Consider the following 21,104-nt stretch of genomic DNA (forward strand, 5'->3'; position numbering starts at 1 on the left):
CCACCCTTCTCAGTAGGATTTCTTCCTACCGGTTTGCTTCCCTCAGCTTTCTGCCTCAAGGGCAAGGAAATTTCATAGCAGATGGACTCCCCTTCTCCCAGGTATTCCAGGAGATTTGTCAAAGGTTGGTACTGCTGACCAACAGAGTATAGCCATCACCCTACTGAGGAAGCCGCCTCTGAGTCAGGCCCCATTCCATCTGCCCATCTAGAACATGGACTGCTAGCAGCTTGGCAGCTGGATGACCAGGATATCTAAGGAGCTAGCCGAGTGCCTATCACAGAGCCGAGAGCAGCCCCTTCTGCTACATACTGCAGAGGGTCTGTGATATCTTCTGAGGCTGGGGGCAAGAGAAGAGCATTGAAGTTTTCTACTGTAGCCTTCAACACAGCCTCAGTTTTTAACAACAAAGCTCAAGAGAAGCCTTAAGCTCAATGATCTGGAATTGTGTGGTTTGGTAATTTTTGCACTTACATAGCGCTACCCAGAGCATGGATATCAGCTCCCATCTTTATCCAAGGGGCAGTTTCATTCTCTTATTTTACATTCACCTAAACAGAGGCCTTTCCATACTTCTAATGTCTATTTCAACCTCCTCCCCCTACCACCCACCACGTGAACCTAATGGAGATCTTTTTAGCTGTCATGAGTTTGGCTTGAGGGTGAGAGAACCAAGTTCCCTTGTTGTCTCCTCCTCTTCTGCCATTTATTTCCTAAAACTAGAGCCATCCAACCTGTGTACATTCCAACATTAAAGGTAGATGCAGGGAATCCGAGCAGCTATTTGGCTGCTTTGAAGGCTGTGAAAAGGGCAAGGAAGCATGCAGAACCTCTGCTGCCCACTGGCTGAAGGAGTGAATCCTGTCAGGTTCTACGTCCCATAGGCCACGTTCCAAGTTGTGTCACGTCATTCCTTCTGTAGCGTGTCAACTTTATCGACAGGTAAGGATGAGTTACCTACTTTCTTTCTGCAAGGTGGCCATGTCATCCTCTCACTCTCACATGCATCCACTGCTATCACAGGAACCCAACATTTGTGGCAGATTCCATATTTGGAAGCATAGCCCTATAAACTCCACTGTAATTAAACCCTCCTCTGGGGCTTCTACTACGGGCTGCATCAGCTGATAGTCCAAGCTGTTGCTGGGTGTCATGGAAGAAAAGGGAAGTAAGAGAAGAGGAAATACTTGCAGAACTGGGCTTGTCATGGTGTTCTCTTTTCATGCTATGTGCTTCCTATCACAGATTTGCTTGAGCGCTCTCTGCTGGACACTCATCAGATTGGTGTGAATCAAACTGCTCAATCTCATGTGCTTAATGGGACTGGCACCGTTAAGGCACTGTCCGTGGCTGGCACTTGTTTAGGCACCATCCGTGGCTTTGGGCCTCTAGGTACAAAATCCAGGTGTAAACCTGGTGTCTGAAACCCCTCTTGTCAGTGCGGACACCACAGACCAATTGCCTAGGCCCTGAAACTAGTGCCATCTAGCCCAAGCCTCTCCAGCAGCCTGTGCACATTCCTCAGAATCCCACCAAAGGTGTGAGCCTTCTGGCTTGTAGTTTCCCTCATCAAGGGCATGCAAGAATGAAAGCCAACAGACACACACAGGCAGACTTTGCACAGGATTCTAAGATACCGTTGCTCTTTACTTAGAAGCACAAGAAATACACCAATCTTTTCAAAACAACACACACTTATACACATTCCCTGCCTCAGGTTCCTCACCAGTCTGGAGAGGTCTTTGGATTTTGGCAGAACCCTGTGGGGTGTCCAGGATCCTTCCCCTGCAGCTCACGACTTCTCTACCTCAGCATGAAGTCTTTCCAACCCAGCTAACATTCTCTGACCTTGGTTGGTCCCACAGTTAAACCAGACCCTCTGTCCACCCACCACTACAAAAGCATGACCATCTATTCCCCGCTCCTGCCCCAAAATTCCTGTCCCTCCAAAAGTCTCTCTTTGTTCATAGAATCATAGAACATCAGGGTTGGAAGTGACCTCAGGAGGTCATCTAGTACAACCCCCTGCTCAAAGCAGGACCAATCCTCAATTTTTGCCCCAGATCCCTAAATGGCCCCCTCAAGGCAGGCCAATGCTCAAACCACTGAGCTATCCCTCCCCCGCGTTCCTCCTGTGGGTTCTTTTAAAACCCCAGCTTTGTCATCTTTTTCCTGTTTGACAATTTTTCACTCTCCACTCTCCCCCCTCAAGATAAATTGGAGGGAGTAGCATCTCCAAGCTCCACCCAACCTCCTTAGTATACCCCATTGTTTGGTCCAGAACACAGTCATTCCGATTGACCCTCCATTGTCCCTGGTCTGGGAGATACATGCTGCAGCCCAGGGCAGCAAATCGTGGATTCCACATCCACATAGGGGCAATTCCTTGATACAACAGTTTTATAACAACTTCATAGCACCAACCCTAACTCATAAATTGTACAGACAGATTCCCCCACTCATCACATCTCCCACCTTCCCTCAGGGAGTCTCTTTACTCTGTCTTGTTCTGGAAGTCTCTCTAACTTAGGGAAAGGAGCTGGACTTGGGCTTAAATACTGTAGATGATAGACAGATCTTGCCTACTAGTGAAAGCTGCTGGCAGGAGGAATGAAAGAAGACAGAATTAAGTCAAACTGGATTTCTGGGGAGGAATATCTTTTACCTACTATGAGGGGTGTTGTAAAGCTTAGTTAAATGTTTATGAAGCACCTTTTGTTCCTGACAAGAAAGGAGCTACAAGGATGCAAAGCATAACATTATTATTCTGGATATGTATTTGTGAGATTATAACTACTCTTCTCCCTCTGTGTTCAATACTAACAACAAACTTCAGTCCAGATGGGGTTTTCTTGAGCAGTGCATTGCATTTAAAGCAAACACTGGAAGTCATTCATTTATGCTGTGAATTTAATAATTGGAAGGTTTTTAGACAGGGCTTAATAGAAAAGGTGAGACAAGTTTAAATGTGTCATAACCTTACGTTAGATGAAAGGCAGTTAGAGTGCTTTGCATCTGATAATAGACCTGGATGAAAATTAAGCAAACATTGTTATTTACTTAACAATTAATATCAAGAATAGAGTGTCTAATGTCTCCTTTTTGGCAGGGTTACCATAAGCATCATGATGATGAACAGCAGTAATTAAAGCTAGACTCTAAAATGTATTTCATTTACATAAATTAACATAATATGATCAAAGCTCCATTGGCCAGTGGATCCGCGTGGAAATCAGCTGTTCCGAAATCAATCTTTCTTCAATTGACCAAGCAAAACAAGAGAATTCTCATCAAGAGCATACAAGTCCCCTCTGTACAGCTCCATGACATGAAATATCACCCTTCCCTCCATATTTAACTGTAATGTGACTGACTAACTTGGAATAATTGTTCTATAACTTGTTCTTAGTACAATCCAGTGTAGGTATGAACAGTTGTTAGTAACTTTCCTTTGCAGGAATCCATTCGTACTACAATGTTTTATATTTAGATATTAACATTCTGAAGATGGTTAAGAAGAGATTTTCTAATGGCAAGATAAGGCACTTAACTCTCAATGAATTTCAACAGGAGTTGGGAGCCTAATTGCCATTTAAGACTTTAAAAATCTTCCTCCTAGTTGCTTTACTAATGATTCTTTTCATGGCATGCATTGCACTACACTACACACACACAATTTTAGATCTCACAGCCCACGATGGGTACATCAACACTGGAATGAAAGACCCACGGCACGGCTGCAGCTGGCCCAGGGTAGTTGACTCGGGCTCAAAATGCTCAGGCTGCAAGGCTGTGAAATTGCTGTGTAGATGTTCAAGCTGGAGCCTGGGCTCTGGGACCCTTCCCCCTTTCAAAGGCCAGCCAGGAGTATTTAATTCCTGTGTAAACATACCCCATATGAGAAACTGTTATCTTGGAAAACAGGTGAACCCAAAGGCTGCAAATCTCCATACTCCCCATTTGTCACTTAGCTACATTAAAGTATTTCCCACAGGGACATATGTCCATGATTTAAAAGGATTTTATTTAGTGTTCTGCTTATCTCGGTCCTTGCTTCATAAACACCTTATCTCCCATCCTAGTCTCCAGAAGGTCACTCACTACCAAAACTTACGAGCTGCAGAACTTGGCACAACCCTACAGCCTCAATAGTGTTATCTGCCCATGAGTTAAAACAGCAGATTTATGCAACATGACATTGACATTTTGTCCTGTGATGAGCCACGTAGGATACAAAACTCAAGATATACTAGCCTGGGAAAATCTTACCTTTGCAAATATCTTATTCAAACCCCATCCATCCTACTATAGATGCACCTTATTCATCTGCTGCCATTGACTAATCATCAACTGATATTTTTTATCAATATAGTTACAACTGTTTACTTTCTGGCATGTATGTTATTAATGTACTCTTGAGGGTGAAGAACTGATAGCACTGGAGTGGTCTCCATCCCTAGTACACACTCCATTTCAAACTCGTTTCGGTATAGCACACAATTCTCATGCCTAAATATAATAACTGGACCTCTAGATGGTCAACCTAGATACTTATCTGAACCACCCAAATCTTCAAATAATAGGCTAGAAATAAATTGAGCAAGAGCAGGTTCTCTCATGAAATTTGTGCTCTTCTTTCAGGTCAGGCCAAACATTTATTATGAACTATCTTGTTTTTTGTGGTATTTCAGCTTCCAATCCCAGAGGAGGGAAACAGAGTGGTTGGCAAAACTGAAAAATACTTAAAAACCCTGGACACCCTTAAACTTCCAGATAAAAAGTTTGGTTCATTTTAGGTTTGATTGAAAGCTCAAATTAATTGTTTATCCTGATCCTATTCTCCCATCTCTAACTATAGCCTGTCTAATGTGTCATTTTTACTGCCATGTACCTGGCACAGCAGCTGCTGTATGCTGGTGTCAGGAAACCAGAAAAGTACATTCTTAGTGCATAACGCTATATAGTTCAGTAAGCGCCAAAATATTGACAGTTTGTAGGTTTGCCTGTCAAAAGTCACAGATTTCCCTGTGGAATAGACTCATTATTTCATTTCAAACACTGTCTTAGACTTGGTGAAACAATAGCAGCACTAGTGCATCTAAGAATGTTGGGAGGATATCATGGAAACAGTGAACGTATTGCTGGAACCCAGCAAAGACAGCATATTGATTTTACTGAGCAAACCACCAGTGGACTGACCCACTTCTTATATATATGCACTACACCTAGCCAAATGTTCTCCATGGGATACAGTACATAAAGGCACCATTTATCACATCAAACAAGTTATTCAGCACATCAGTTTTCTGGTTTCAATCAGCCCTACTACATATGTTACATCTGAATACAATAGCCTGATAATGGAAATCTCACATTGTAAACCCCAACAAAGAATGGGAGAGTCCAACAAATTCTAGAAGAATCATAGAATATCAGGGTTGGAAGGGACCTCAGGAGGTCATCTAGTCCAACCCCCTGCTCAAAGCAGGACCAATCCCCAATTTTTGCCCCAGTTCCCTAAATGGCCCCCTCAAGGATTGAACTCACAACCCTGGGTTTAGCAGGCCAATGCTTAAACCACTGAGCTATCCCTCCCCACCCCCAAACCCAAGAACCTATGACCCTGTGTTACATTAAGAATTGTTGATGTCTTACCTCCTTGTAATATTATTATAGTGCACGTATGGTGCTTCTGCTAAATGTAGCAGCCATTTATTTATCAACCTTTGTAGTATAAATTTAACATTTGAACATTTAATATAATATGTATGTAAGGCAGCTCACCTAGAAAAAACCTATCCCAAGTAAAGTTTTAACCCCGAAAAGGGAGAAGTGCCAGAGACTCCATGAAGTCCATTAGGGACTTCGCTATCGCTATTGATTTTACATGGAACGTGCTCAGATAGTACGGTGGTGGGCAGCAGTATAAAACCTTAAGATAGATGGATATATTCTATTAGAACTAAACTACATTCCTATGGGTTGTCATTCTTTACATATAATTTCAGCCATGTTTGGAAGCAGAAGGTAACTAAAGAAATGGTAGTATGTTAAAGCACACTGGGGCACTGTTGGTGTTCACCAGCAAGGTCTGCACAGACCAGTAAGTGCACATGTAAGTGCGGTTTAGAAATCATACCCCTGTAGCGCTCATTCCGCATCAGGCAGACAAGCCCTAATTCATCTCTGTGGTTGGTCTCCAAATTCCCGCCAATATCTTTCACATGTTGAGGTGACCAGACTTGTACACAGTATTCTAGTCATGGTCCCACCAACATAAAGACAGAGGGATTATTTCTCTGCTCAATGTTTACATATATGCACACAGTAATCACATGGAGTTTCTTTGTTTGTGTGTATTGACTGCAAGCTTATATCGAGTTACTTGTCCAATGTAATGCCGTCGATCTTTTTGGCATTACTGCTTTCAAAGCATCTTCCTCCCAGTGAGATCTTGGAAGATGTCAAAGAAAGATGACTGGCTGATAACATATGTGTTGCAAATCTTACAATAAGGGACTCTCAGGATACAGCTTCAACCTAAAATTTGATTTTCTTTGTTTTGATGGATTTGTTGGCACAGTGATGTTCTTCTTTGGAATTACACTTAAAATTCAACTGTGGTAACATCTTCTTGCTCAGCTCTGTAAAATGTTCTATTCAGCAGAAGTGGAGGAAAGAATAAACTTTCAATATTTCTTCCAAGTAACAATAACATAGCAGACAATGAAAGCCCCTCTGTAGCAAAAGCATTGGAAGAATATAGAGCAGGGGTGGTCAAACTATGGTCCGTGGGCTGCATCCAGCCCACCAGCTATTTTAATCCAGCCCTCGAGCTCCCGCTGGGGAGTGAGTTCTGGGGCTTACCCTGCTGCGGTGACCCAGCCAGGAAGCAGAGTCAGGGGCCGCTCTGCGCAGCTCCCGGAAGCAGCAACATGCCCCCCCCCCCCCAGCTCCTACGCGTAGGGGCAACCAGGGGGCTCCGCTCCGCAGCCTGCCCCCACCCCATGCGCACTCCATCTGCCCCAGCCCAAAGCCCCCTCCCGCACCCTGAACTCCTCATTTCTGGCCCCACCCCAGAGCTCGCACCCCCCAGCCAGAGCCCTCACCCCATCCCACACCTCAACCCCAATTTTGTGAGCGTTCATGGCTCACCATACAATTTCTATACCCAGATGTGGCCCTCGGGCCAAAAAGTTTGCCCACACCTGATATAGAGTATCTAAGATCCACAGTGCCAAAGTTACAGTATGCCTCATTCATTGAGCGGGAGTGTATTTCCTGCTACATTCATGCAACTGACGTTGTCCTAATGATGGGACTTAACGACGTTCACTGAAGGATCAGTCAGCTCTGCAGCATGAGTAGGTAAACCGAACCACTGTGTGCAGTCACACGGATATAGATCCTGGATTAGCCTGTATGACCTCAGGGTCTTAGTCCCCAAAAAGAGACTTTTATGCATTTGCCTTCCCTCTGAGGATCTCCTAGTGCTTTACAGATGCTAACGGGTTAACCCTCGCCATGACATAGGAATTATCACTATTATCCAAATTATCACTGTCTCCAAAGAGGAAATCTGCAATGCCTCGTCTGCATTTATTAAATAAAAAAATATATTTTCTGGATGCAATGTTAAAGCTTCACAATTTAAATCACAGGGTCAGGAAAAGCCAAACTTACAAGATCACCAAAGAAATAATGTTGCTGAAATCTCAGCTGTACGCTGAAAGGCATCTTTAAGCGAAGTGCTCAAGATCTTCGGCACACACATCATCTGAACGACAAAACCGTGTCCCGTAACACCACACTGGGTTGTGGGCTCAGTACTAACTCCTGGGTCAAACAGATGAGGGTTTCATACTTTTCCATAGTGTGGACCACTTCTTAGTGGGGACACCTACCCTCCATCAGCAGTGAAACAACCTGTCTGTGGCTCCCACAGCAATTGGTTACATGGAAAAGCAATACTAGGAAAGGTGGGCATCTGACTACCATTTGTGCCATTGAAAGTCTCCCCCTGTATGTTTAGCTGTAGCAGCTAGAAACAAACCAGGGGAAGCAGCAGTATGTGATCTGCTCCACAGATGGGCCATAGATTACAGTTCGGAACCTACCAATCTGGGGGTTTTCTTGAAGGTCTCCCAACCAAGTGCTAATTAACACCGACCTTGCTTAACTCACAAGGAGGATCATATTACTCAGAACGGTTCTCCAGCTCAGAAATTAACTACCAAATGGGAAGGCATAATTTGGGTAAGTGACTATCATTTGCCAAGCTAGTCTAACTTGACTTCTTGTTCCATCAAAGAACCACTTTCCTGACAGGACATGCCATGCTCTAGAACACACACTGTCCAGTCCTGCACTCATTTGCAAGCATGATGCAGTTGTGCAAAAAGACAGCAAATTCAAGCCCTCTGTTATTGCCGACAGTGGTTAATCTTGGGGATTTTTATACTCATGGGAGGGGAAGCTTTCTAATTATGGCACCAGACATTCATACAATAATATATGTGTTCATATAACATTTGATAACTCCAGGACTAGAAATAAATATAGCAACTGTGTGAAACATCGAAGACTCAGAAAGAACAATAAAGGGTGAAACAAGAGGATATACTATAATGGTAATGGGGAGAAATTAAGTATCTATGATAGTGAGTCCTATTTGCTAGAAGAGTCTCTCACCAGAACCCCTGGAAGCTCCATTTTATGGAATATTTAAAAGTAGACTGGATCAGGCACTGGAAATATGCTGGAAGAAATACACTTGTACTGGCAGGGCACGTGCTAGATAAGCCAAAAGATCCTTTCCATCTCTCCTTTTATGTGATTCTATTAACTTTATGACATGACTCGCACCAGCTATGCAGGAGCAAATCAATGGGTAACAAGTTTGTAGAGAGACACTGGCTCAATTCAAAAAACTTGCTAGCAGTGAAATCCTCCTTCAGAACATTACAATGTAATTGAACTTCCCTGCAATTAAACTGGTCATAACATGTCCCTGAAGGCATAAAAATTCATCTCCTGGCATTTTCACCAACTCAATTTGCTTTAGAGAGCGTATCTCAGTACACGCACACAGATAGGGAGGCAGCCAGAGGTACCTCTTCCTGGAGTGGCCTCACTTTCATTGTGACATTTCTCTCTAATCAAAGTCTCAGACGGAAGAAAAGACCACAACAAATCATACATACAGGCAACATGAAAAAGAACAGTTACATTACAGTGATGGTGCTTCTTTGGGATTGTTTGTCATGTGGGTCCCACTGATGGTGTGCATGGTTAGGTGTAGGCAGGTGCTGAGTACCAGGGCGATGTCTGCCAGGGAAATACTGGGTATTTGTGAGGAGTGTGTCCAGGTGCTCTGTGAGGGTAATAATTTTCAAGGTGGGCTCTAGCTTGAATTCCTGGCAACCAAAGGGAGATTTCCCCTCACAGAACACTCACATGAGCTTCTCACAAATACCCAGTATTACCTTCATACTCAGGCCCTACCCAAACTCCTAGATAAGGAATGCCGGGGGGAGGTCAAAAGTTTTCCATCTCACATGCATGAACCACCACCACAAGTGGGATCCACAGAGACAGGCTCGAAAAACCCAGCCAGACTCCAATACAGTTATAAGAACCACAGCACACTACCCAGCACAAATCCCAGACAACAATAAAATTAACAAGCTCAGTTATAAACATAGCAAAGCAGCTGTGCCCTTCCTGCTCTGTGAACTTGAGACAAATATTCATGCTCAGTGATTCTCCAAGAGAGCTCATAAGGTCTGGTTTGGATAAGGATCTGGAAGTTTAGGGGTTTATTCAAATTTTCCCCTGAACCTTTTTAGTCTAGAAATCTAGCTCTAGTTTCACAAGCCAGACCTCCAGTCACATCTTTCATTATTTGTTTTGTTGGAACTGTTACCCTGTCCTGATCTACACAGAGGGTAAATGGAACGCCTGTGCACCACTTAAGTCTCCCATATGCCTGATTCTGAGGCTTACGTGAGTCAGGACCTTGTACTAGCCCTCTGTACAGGGGGAATTTGACCCAGGGTGCTTTAGCAATTCTGATGCTGACCCCAGATAAAACTAGGAAGAGCACCAACTAAAACAAACAAACACATTTTTTTAAAAGTCTCAAAAAATGTTAATTGGTTTGAGTTCTGGGAAAGCCTCTAAAGGATTTTATTTTCAGTCTGAACCAGTTTGTAAGACTAATATGTTTAGAAACTGCAGGATAGTGTTGTTTTTTAAATCTACCTAGAAAACAGCTTAGAGCTGAGAGAATATTTTATGAATAATTCATTGATGAGTTTTGCTTTTCTCTCAGTTCAAAAATTTTCAGCAAGGAGCTCATGTTATTCTTAATTTCATTCATTATTCACCAAATCATTTCTGTGAAGAGCTCTTTCTTGGTATGTTGTGTTTGCTCATCAGCCGTTCCAATAATTGATACCCAAATTATTAATTGTTTTGACTGGACACCCTTGGAAGAGAAACGTAGCATGTGACCTGATCAAATGAACAAAACTCTTAGGACTCAAGTTTCTGGTATGAATATTTGCAGACAGGAGAAAGGATGGTCTTCTGTTTAATGTGCTGGTCTGTGACTCGGGACACTGGGTTCATTTCCTAGTATGATCCCGAGCAGCTCAATTAATCACTATGTGCCTCAGTTCCTCACCTGTAAAATGTTTCCTTACATCACAAGGTGTTGGGAGGATAAATCGAGAAATATGCATTCAGATATGTAACAAGAGCAGTGCTTAATTTGTGCCAGGGCTCAGCCCTGGCACCTCTAAGCTTGGCATTCGATAGCCCAGCACCTCTGGGCTTGCCGCGTCACTTATGAACATAAAACTGTTGCTTGAGCCCCAACACCTATTTGACTGAGCACCAGCACCTCTTTCATTACAAATTAAGCACCGAACGAGAGCCATGAGTATATAGATAAAATGAATTACTTTGAAATTGCTTTCCATGAGAACTTTAACATTCACCTAGAACTTGTATTTCAGCACACACTCCTGCTGGTAAACTTGCTTGCTTGAACATTTGCAGGATAAAATATAAAAGAGATGCGTGCACAGAGTTGAAGCAAATTAATTAAAACATTTTATTAAAATTTTGCTGAATTTTTTCCCATTATTCACCTTGCTCTATGAGCTACCAATATTAATACAAAAAATCTTGTAAATGCTAGCAACATGTCTGGCTGTAAGGTTATGTCTTCATTTTAACATAAATATATCAAATAAATGTCTTTGCTTTCATGACTTTTATTTAGTAGCCAGAGCAAAGAAAAGACAATGCTGAGTAACACACTGATGCTACCTGACCCTATTCCAATGCCTAAAATGTCCTATTGTTACCAAATCTATAACATTACATGATTCAAGGTTTCCTCTAACTCTAAAGATAAATGTAAGGAAGATTTCGATTTGGATTATTAAGAGGAGGATTGGAATTCAGTCTGTGAACAGGTCAGGATGCTTTATTAAAAAAAAGTAGAACATCTTTACTTTGCTCAACTTTCAGCATACTGAATAACTTCTCATAGGAGAAAAGGCAGACTATTTATCTCTCTGGAATTTATGTAATAAATTTACAATTGACAGATGACACTAAACTGGGAGGAGTGGTAGATAAATTGGAGGGTAGGATAGGATACAGAGGGACCTAGACAAATTAGAGGATTGGGCCAAAAGAAATCTGATGAGGTTCAACAACGACAAGGGCAGAGTCCTGCACTTAGGGCGGAAGAATCCCATGCACTGCTACAGATTAGGGATCGAGTGGCTAGGCAGCAGTTCTGCAGAAAAGGACCTAGGGGTTACAGTGGATGAGAAGCTGGATATGAGTCAACAGTGTGCCCTTGTTGCCCAGAAAACAGCATTTTGGGCTGTATAAGTAGGAGTATTGCCAGCAGATCGAGGGACGTGATCATTCCCCTCTATTTGGCGTTGGTGAGGCCTCATCTGGAGTACTGTGTCCAGTTTTGGGCCCCATGCTACAAGAAGGATGAGGAAAAATTGGAAAGAGTCCAGCGGAGGGCAACAAAAATGATTAGGGGGCTGGAACACATGACTTATGGAGGAGAGGCTGAAGGAACTGGGATTATTTAGTCTGAGGAAGAGAAGAATGAGGGGGGATTTGATAGTTGTTTTCAACTACCTGAAAGGGGGTACCAAAGAGGATGGATCTAGACTGTTCTCAGTGGTACCAGATGACAGAACAAGGAGTAATGGTCTCAAGTTGCAGTGGGGGAGGTTTAGGTTGGATAGTAGGAAACACTTTTTCACTAGGAGGGTTGTGAAGCACTGGAATGCATTACCTAGGGAGGTGGTGGAATCTTCTTCCTTAGAGGTTTTTAAGGTCAGGCTGGACAAAGCCCTGGCTGGGATGATTTAGTTGGGGATTGGTCCAGCTTTGAGCAGGGGGTTGGACTAGATGACCTCCTGAGGTCCCTTCGAGCCCTGATATTTTATGATTCTATTAATTCAAATGGGGAAGTTTGTAACTGTAGAAGGATTAATACATTTTAAAAATAATAGTCATTTCTGGTTTATTAGAAGGAAGACAAGAGAAATGATATAAAGGGAAAACCACATCTCTAGATAGTTCTCTATTGCACAGTAAAGTGCTAGACAAATGACCAACTTCTGTATGTATGTGTTTCTCTGAGACTTATACTATATAGATCAGGTTTTCCAGATATTTATAAATAAAATTTAGCATCCTTTAAGATTAGTTACACTTTTTAATAATCTATTATTTATTAATTGCTCTGTCGAAGTATACTGTGGGACACAATTTATACAAAATGGAGCCCCATTTGCATATACAAAAATGTATATTTCTGTGGCCATCAGCTTTTATGGTTAATTCAATTTTGGCAATTCATGCACAATGGTACTTATTCCCCAAGCCATTCTCATCAGTCTTTTAACACAAAGCCCTCTGGCTTCTATTGCATTAGACAGAGGACATAAATGGCCACACTTTTGAAAGCAATACTGGCTTCTAATTTTGCAGTAGTTATTAACTGAAAGATCAAAGAATGGAATTTCAGGTGAGGTTTTCAGAGCACCCAGAGTTGGTGCAACTCTGCTCCCAAAAAAGCCAACGGGACTTCAAGTAGTGACGTTGATGAAATGAGAGCTAGGCCAAGGCTAGCCCTTTTGAAAATCCCACTACAGATGTCTAATTGGGTGCTCCTTGGGTGCGACTGCAGCGTTTTATGTTCTGCTGGAAAAACAAAGTAACTCATAGTCCAGTTGAGACCATTCAGATATTTCCAGAAAGATTGCTGAAAAGGTACAACTCTTTGCAACAAAATGTTTATGCCATCATTTACTTCATGTGTAATTTTCACCTTGATTTCGTAAACTGTCCTAAGGCTTTCAAGATTTACAAGATGTTAACAGGCAATGGCCGCTCTGAACATGTTATTACAATGCTCCTGTTACTTTAAATCAGATGGCGAGAGACAACCATCTTGCTAAGTGGGGCTGAGACCTCACCAATCAGTTGCTCCACTGACATCAAGCATGCATTGCAGTTGATGCGTCAAATTTAATCTTTTCATTATTCAGGCAGTCTTCTGAGCAAGAGTTTAGGATGGTGGTGATAAAATGATGTGCTTGAATGGAGCAGAAGGAAGAAATCCACCGGGAGAAGTTTAATGGACCTTTGTCTGCGACACTGTAAAGAGTTCTGCCTCTGAGATGCTAACAGATAATTTTTCACATGCTGCAGAATTCAAGACTGTTTCTAAACTAGGGTTTAGAAACAACTCCAGTCATCAGCTTTTACAATACAGCTTGCAGCATTGGCAATACGTAAGCCTATACATATATAGCCATTTGATGACACAAGCTGATAATTTATTTTCCATTTTAAAACCCTGATATCTAAACTGCTGATGCTTTGGCCACTAAGGGCTTTTTAGAATAAAAATGAATGGTTTTTATAAACTCATTTGTTTTCTATATTCCTGTGATGCCAAATGCCCTCTAGATATTGGTAGAAGGCAGACACTTTATATAAAGACAATCATTAGCTAATGTATAAGACAGATCTTTCTAAAACAGAGCAGATAACCCAGTGAAGGTATTTTATACTGATAGATTATTTTTAGGCAACATTTTCATAATTTGCATGCATCATCAGGCTTACAATTTTATCCCATGGGCGTTTAAGATTTGCCTCTCGAACTCCTTATCTACGGCAACAGTAACACAATGGCACTTGTTTCCTACAAGGCCATCTCAAAACACACTGTTCACTCTGATGACAAAATCCCTGGTGTTGTTACTTTGATAATGTTTCTGCTACTATCCTACTTACCCTTAGTGAAAATGACTACAAGAAAAGTATTGACCATGCCTACTTTAGACCCATGAGCTTGGAGAAAACTTATCTAGCCACACTCTCGTGCATAGCATAAGCTACAATAATAACAACAACGACTCACCCGCTTGGTGTAGTCCATGGCTTTCAGAATGGAGAGGTTAAGGGTCTCCAGCGAAGCCAAAACATCTTCATAGTCTCCCATATGATCAGCAAAATAATCTGGAGAACCAATGGAGGACATAAAGGGAAGATTCTAGGTTAACTTAATATTCCAGTTCTGTTCAATGTTGCAAGAGCCTTTTTGGTGAAGATTTTAATTACATTTTAAAATGTATATTTCTATTATGCTTTGCTTTGAGAACCCTGAGCTAAATTCACAATAAACAGGTGGGTTGTGGAATGTCCTGTGTAGTCCAGGCCCATTGTGAAGAGAGGCACAAGCCAAAGAAATTACCATTGAAAATAGCTATTAACTTGGTGGTAGTTTTAAAGTTCTGTCATGTCTATTTCCACACTTTACCAAAATGCCAGGTTTTTTCTAAATTATTGCCAACACCAGAGTGTACTGGAAGTGTCATAGAAATCCAGTCTGTCCCCTACTCTCCTTACCCCTGCCATGAGATTCCTAGCTTCCTCACCACAAAAAAGGTTCAAAGAAGGTCAGAATATGGGCCAGATCCTCAGCTGGTATAAACTGGCATGACTCCATTCAGGTCAATGGCTCTACATCAATTCATAACAGCTGCGGTTCTGACCCTATGTCACCCATTGCATTCTAACTGGAACAGAATCTGTGAATAGAATCACTGCTTGTGAAGATTTCTGACAGCATTTCAGCATCTTCAGTTGTTTCAGCATATTATGCCATGCAAGGAAGTGAGTGTGCCAACGTAGCTATGGGCAAACAAACTACGGGTCTGTTTTTGTGTCAAAGGCGCACTCTGCTCCATGCTGAGGGAGTCTGAGGTTTGCCTCATCAGGGCAACAAAGGTCCAAACCCCCTTTGCTTTACAATGTGCAAAGTCTGATTGACACCTGGTAGCACTATTTGTCACCCATCCTGTAAGATGTAAATGACTACACAAGGTGTAAGGTCATGGACAGTTTCAGCCCTTAGCTCTCAACATTATCACCCTTGAGAAATTCCATAGAAAGAAAGGTATTCATATGCAGTGTCAATTCTTTAAAAGTGCTGAGCCCCTTCCTTGCTCCCTGAGAACCCGAAAGGCAGTTGTCCACGTTATGGTGTTGTCTCATACATGGCAGCCTCAGGGCACTACAGAAAATGCGTGAGTTACAAAAGCACAACACAACACCTGAAAACATGCACCTCTAACTTATTTTTCACTTCCCTGTTGTGATGCTGACAGACCAGCTCAGGCCAGAGCCACAGGCCAATTCAATTGAGCGTGAATATCAAAGGATTCAGAGTAACAGCCGTGTTAGTCTGTATTTGCAAAAAGAAAAGGAGTACTTGTGGCATCTTAGAGACTAACCAATTTATTTGAGCATAAGCTTTGCATCCGATGAAGTGAGCTGTAGCTCACGAAAGCTCATGCTCAAATAAATTGGTTAGTCTCTAAGGTGCCACAAGTCCTCCTTTTCTTTTTGCAAAGACAGACTAACACGGCTGTTACTCTGAAACCTAGGTTTAAGTAACCTTTTATCACAAATTTCAGAGTAACAGCCGTGTTAGTCTGTATTCGCAAAAAGAAAAGGAGGACTTGTGGCACCTTAGAGACTAACCAATTTATTAGAGCATAAGCTTTCGTGAGCTACAGCTCACTTCCAAGTGAGCTGTAGCTCACGAAAGCTTATGCTCTAATAAATTGGTTAGTCTCTAAGGTGCCACAAGTCCTCCTTTTCTTTTATCACAAAGTTCAGTTTGTCTGGGTGGCAACATAGGTTGGAGAGGCTAAAGGAACTGTCTGTGACTCCATGGTAAGATTGGTACAGTGATCCAGGAGTTCACATTTGTTACTGGCTTAGTGAAAACTAATTACAGAACATACCACCACAGTGTGCGGTGTCTGCCCTTGTTTTCAGATAGTCTGCCCTGAGATAGTCACTCACAGTGATGAGCCACTCCAGACAGAGTGATACCTGTTAACACTTCTTTTTCCCAGAAGAACAAACCAAGGGATTGCATGCTCAAGAAATGAGGGACTTGCATTGTTGGAGCCAGGGATAGTGTGACAGTGCTCCCAATTCTTCAGCTGCCATTTGCTTCTGCTATTGCAACCCTGAGCTTTTGATCACAAGAGGTGACAATTCATGTCAAGTTGGGTAGCAGGTTTGGGATGTACATTCACCAGGGAGAGGGCTGGAACTATCCAACTCATTTTCACTTATGTACGCTGGATTTAAGCCTCAGTTATTTCATTGTGGTTAAAACAGATATGCTTATATACAGACAATAGTTCTATGACAGATTTCAGCCCTGAAATCATTTCATGCATAAGTGGTGAATTCCTGAAATTAGACATATATAACAGAAACGATAACTTACGTGCAGCATCCACAACTACACATGGCATAAGTTTGAGATCTAGGCACAAAGCTGACTAGTTTCCATATAACTGGCATGAACTAGGATTAAAAGCAAAACCCGGTGCTAGTATCAATCCTCAGCATCAAAAAATGAAAATTAATATTGAAGTGACATTTCTGCAGAAGTTGGCTATAAATAAATCCCAGGAGACAATTCCATTATTTAGCTTCTTCTGGCTTAAGTAAAACTGCATATATCTGTCTGCAGCCCAGGAACATTGCCAAGTGGCTTGCGTGGCAGTGATTGGAATGATAGCAAAGTGACACAGCACCTCAGCGCTCAACCAGAGATAATCCAAACAGCTCATTTTCAGCAGTAGCAGATTGTATTTTCACATGAACAAGAAAAATAAATCACGCTAAGGAGTAGACAGACATCCAAAGAAAAGATAAAATAAATCCATTTCATAGTTGGTAAAGTGAAAGCTCTTATGTGGTCCTTAAGTTCCACGGACAACAACAAACAAAAAATCTGCTAGTGGCATGGGATAGCTCTAATCAGTGTGTATACTGTGTTTGGTTTGAACTCGTAATTGCAAGAGAACGTTTTTGAGAGCACAAAGAAATAGAATGGTTTGTATCCAGACTTGGAGTTACGTAGGGCCGAATTTTGCCAGCAGGTATGAATTGTGTAGCCTTAGGTTTTGTGTGTGATTCACTCGTAAGCAATTTAAATTACCTCTATTCTAAATGTTTCTGCTTATGAATTCACCATGCAAGTCAAGATCCATGGAGGTCACTCAGAATGGAAGGGCAGCCACAACAAAATAGGGCCAGGCACATAAAATGGGAGGACTTCCCACAAAGGGCCATACCACAGCACAGTCACTTGCCCTACAGGAATTGTGCGTGTATGTTAGAGCAGAACCTCAAGAATTCTTGTTTTGCTAATCTGCATGCCTCTTTCCAGTTTTAAGGACAGATTTAACACACTGGACTAGCGTGATCTTACCAAGATTTTATATAAATATAGTCTTGGTATATATATACACACTGTAGAACTGATATGCATCAAATGTGATGTTAATAGGTTTCACATAAAGTGCCATGCCACAGATGGGGTTTGTTAATTGTGACTGTAAGTTTCCAGTATGCATTACATGCTGGAGCTGTTCTGATGGCAGAAGCTGACTTCTAAGAAGCAGTTAAAATCCTAGAATGTCTCTCTCGCCTCCAATATTTTGATCTTAAATTTGATCCCCCAAAGTACAATAACAGATTTCATTATTTAGGAAAGTATAAATCACTGGTAGCACATGCCTAATATATTAAGGGTTTGAGAGTCAATAACTTTTTTTTAAAAAAATCAAGATTGCTGGATTCTTTTATAATTTGAAAAACATTTGTAATACATTGCTTGGTCTTTATTGGGAATTACTGAAGTTGTGTTGAAAGCCACAGGAACCAGAAAGGTGAGCACCAGACATCGGATCCATTATTAGGAAGGCTACAATTTAGTTACGGGGATTTTTAGTAAAAGTCATGGACAGGTCACGGGCAATAAACAAAAAGTCACAGCCAGTGACTTGTCCATGAGTTTTACTAAAAATACCCTTAACTAAATCTTAGGCACTGGAGGAGGGAGGGTGCCCCAGCATATGCTGCTGCGCCAGGCAGGGGGTGGCTCAGGGCCCCACTGCCGCCGATGTGGCGGGGGTGGGGGCAGCCTGGGTGGCCCTGGGGTCAGCCGTGCCAGCCACTGAAGCAGCAGAAGTCACAGAGGTCCCAGAAAGTCACGGAATCCGTCATCCCTGTGAAAGACTTGAAGCCTTTATTATAAGATGTTCCCAATGTGCCTTTATAGGCCCCAATCCTGCGAACATCTTGCAGGACTGGGGCCGTGATTTGTACATTGTCAACATGAGGTTATTATACTTTCTTACTTTCTTACTATTCTCCTAGTTTCATTTTTTAAGTAGATGTTACTGATAATTAATTTTAAGTATTCAGTTGATTTGCATTATTCTACTTAATTCCTCCCACTGAAGTAAGTAGGAGCAATGACACATCCAGGATGTTCTGCTGATTCACTGTTTCTCCTACTTCAGAATTAAGCTGGTCACCTCAGGGATCAAGGAAAAAAAATGTTCTCTCTTATTGCATAGCTGTCCAGGGACATTATTCAGGTGGGGTTGGGGGTGGGGCTGGGCTCAACAGCTCTGGGACTCACTTCAGATTTATGTCCTATGTCCCTAGATGTATTCTGGCACGGTTGGTCTCTTTCTTTATGTCCTTCCTCTGAGGCACCAGGAGATGGCCATGCCTGGAGATAGGACATTGTGGAGACAGGCCAGGGCTCTGAGGTGGCTCCAAGCATTCTCTCTCTCAGGTGCTTGTCTGGCTGGTTCTTGCTCACACGCTCAAGGTCTAAGTGATTGACATTGGGTTGGGAAAGAGAGTTTCCTCTCAAGTCTGATTGGCAGTGACACTGGGGGGGTTTGCCTTCCTCAGCAGCATGTGGCCGGGGGGGGTCACTTGCCAGGATTATCTTGGTATTTCTCACTTTATGATTATTTGGATATATCTCACTTAATCATTTCCCCATCATTGTGGGGCTTCAGGCTCCGGTGCATCTCAGTCCCTCCTATTCTCTGTCTGTGTCATATAATAGTCTAGTCTCCTGTGGGTTGTAATACTTTGGTCTCATTTCAGTTGTTGGGTTAGTGTGCAGGTGTTGGGGGCTTATGCTGTACACGAGGACAGATTAGATCAGTGGTCTCCAACCTTTTTACATCCAAGATCACTTTTTGAATCTAAGGGCAACCCAGGATCTACCCCACCCCTTCCTCGAGGCCCCATCCTACTCACTCCATCCCCCCCGCCCGTCGCTCGCTCTCCCCCAACCCTCACTCACTTTCACTGGGCTGGGGCAGGGGGTTGGGGTTTGGGTTTGGGAGGGAGGGAGGGAGTGCAGGCTCTGGGCTGGGGCAGAGGCATTTGCAGGGTGGAAGGGGGCTCTGGGCTGAGCCTGGGGAGTATTGGGGTGGAGGAGGGGGTGTAAGCTCTAGGAGGGAGTTTGGGTACAGAAAGGGGTTCCAGGCTGGGGCAGAGTGTTGGGGTTCAGGAGGGGGTATGGGGTGCTGGTTCTGGGAGGGGGGTCAGGGCTGAGGCTTGGGTGCAGGAGGGGGTTTGGGGTGCAGAAGAGGATACGGGGTGCTGTCTCCGGGAGGGGGCTCAGGGATGGGTGTGCAGCTCTTCCTTTAGAAAGAAAGTTGGAGGGTCAAATCTTCTAGTCCTTAAGTAAAACTTCTATTGCTATCAGTTGCCTCCACTCATAGATATAAACATCACAGTGAACATGTGATAACGAGTGGTCAATAAATATACACTTCATACTTAAATATTTGAGCCATCTTATCCAGAGTTACACATATTGTATGCCTTAGCTTGGGGACTGGATTTTCTGGCATATTCTGAACAGTGCTGAGCACACAGATGGTGCCCATGAATAACGAAAATCATGACAATAATCGTCGACTTTATGGACTCTGTGGATGCAGTTTCTGTTCTTTGTTCTGGAATTGGCCTGAATGCGGCTGAAACCCTAAGAATTTGAGGTATAAACGCATCGGATAATTATACGACACTTTCTCATTCCTTCCGTTTCTCAAACTCAGAAGAAAAAATGACCGAACAAAATGGTTTTCAGTTAAAATGTAAAACTGCCCAGCAGCCATTGCTGTACAACCCAGCCTGGGGCAGAACCTACCACCCCATGGGAGTTAAGTGATCTCCTCTCATCTGACTCTCATTCTCCAACCTCTTTCCTAACTACAGGGCTGCTTTTCATGCTTTTCATCCATCCTGGGACCGTTTGCTGGAGTCTCAGAGAACCAGCTGCCTTGGTTTTGCTCCCATCTATCAGAATCCTCTCTTTTTCTTTTTTTTTCAGCATGCAGCAGAGAGAGAGGCTGGTCTGCTGGATAGGGAGCTAGCCCTGAAAGACCTGGGTTCCACTCCCCCCATGGACTTCCTCTCTGACCCCAGGCCAGTGCTTTAAGGACAGAATTGCAAAGGTTTTTAGGTACCCAAAGATACAGTGAGGCATCTAATAGGGTTTACAAAGCACCTAACCTTCTAGGTGCATTTGAAAATCTCAGTGGTGCCTAAATACCTTTGAAAATCTGGCCTTTAGTCTGTGTGTGCCTCAGTGCCCCATCTGTAAAATGGGGATAATAGCTCTGCTCTACCTCACC

At 42.8% G+C, this 21,104-nt stretch overlaps 1 protein-coding gene across 12 annotated transcripts in view; it reads right to left on the reverse strand.

Annotated features, from left to right (window-relative positions):
- The window catches only part of NECAB2 (N-terminal EF-hand calcium binding protein 2), a 368,024-nt gene that overhangs the window by 140,151 nt on the left and 206,769 nt on the right, over positions 1 to 21,104 (reverse strand). For all 12 annotated transcript variants that reach the window (XM_073307521.1, XM_073307523.1, XM_073307524.1 and 9 more), the window contains one exon: positions 14,480 to 14,577. In XM_073307521.1, the coding sequence (XP_073163622.1) occupies positions 14,480 to 14,577 (98 nt within the window). The remainder of the gene's footprint in view (positions 1 to 14,479; positions 14,578 to 21,104) is intronic.

The sequence above is a fragment of the Lepidochelys kempii genome, chromosome 12, assembly GCF_965140265.1.
Source record: "Lepidochelys kempii isolate rLepKem1 chromosome 12, rLepKem1.hap2, whole genome shotgun sequence".
Lineage (NCBI taxonomy): Eukaryota > Metazoa > Chordata > Testudines > Cheloniidae > Lepidochelys > Lepidochelys kempii.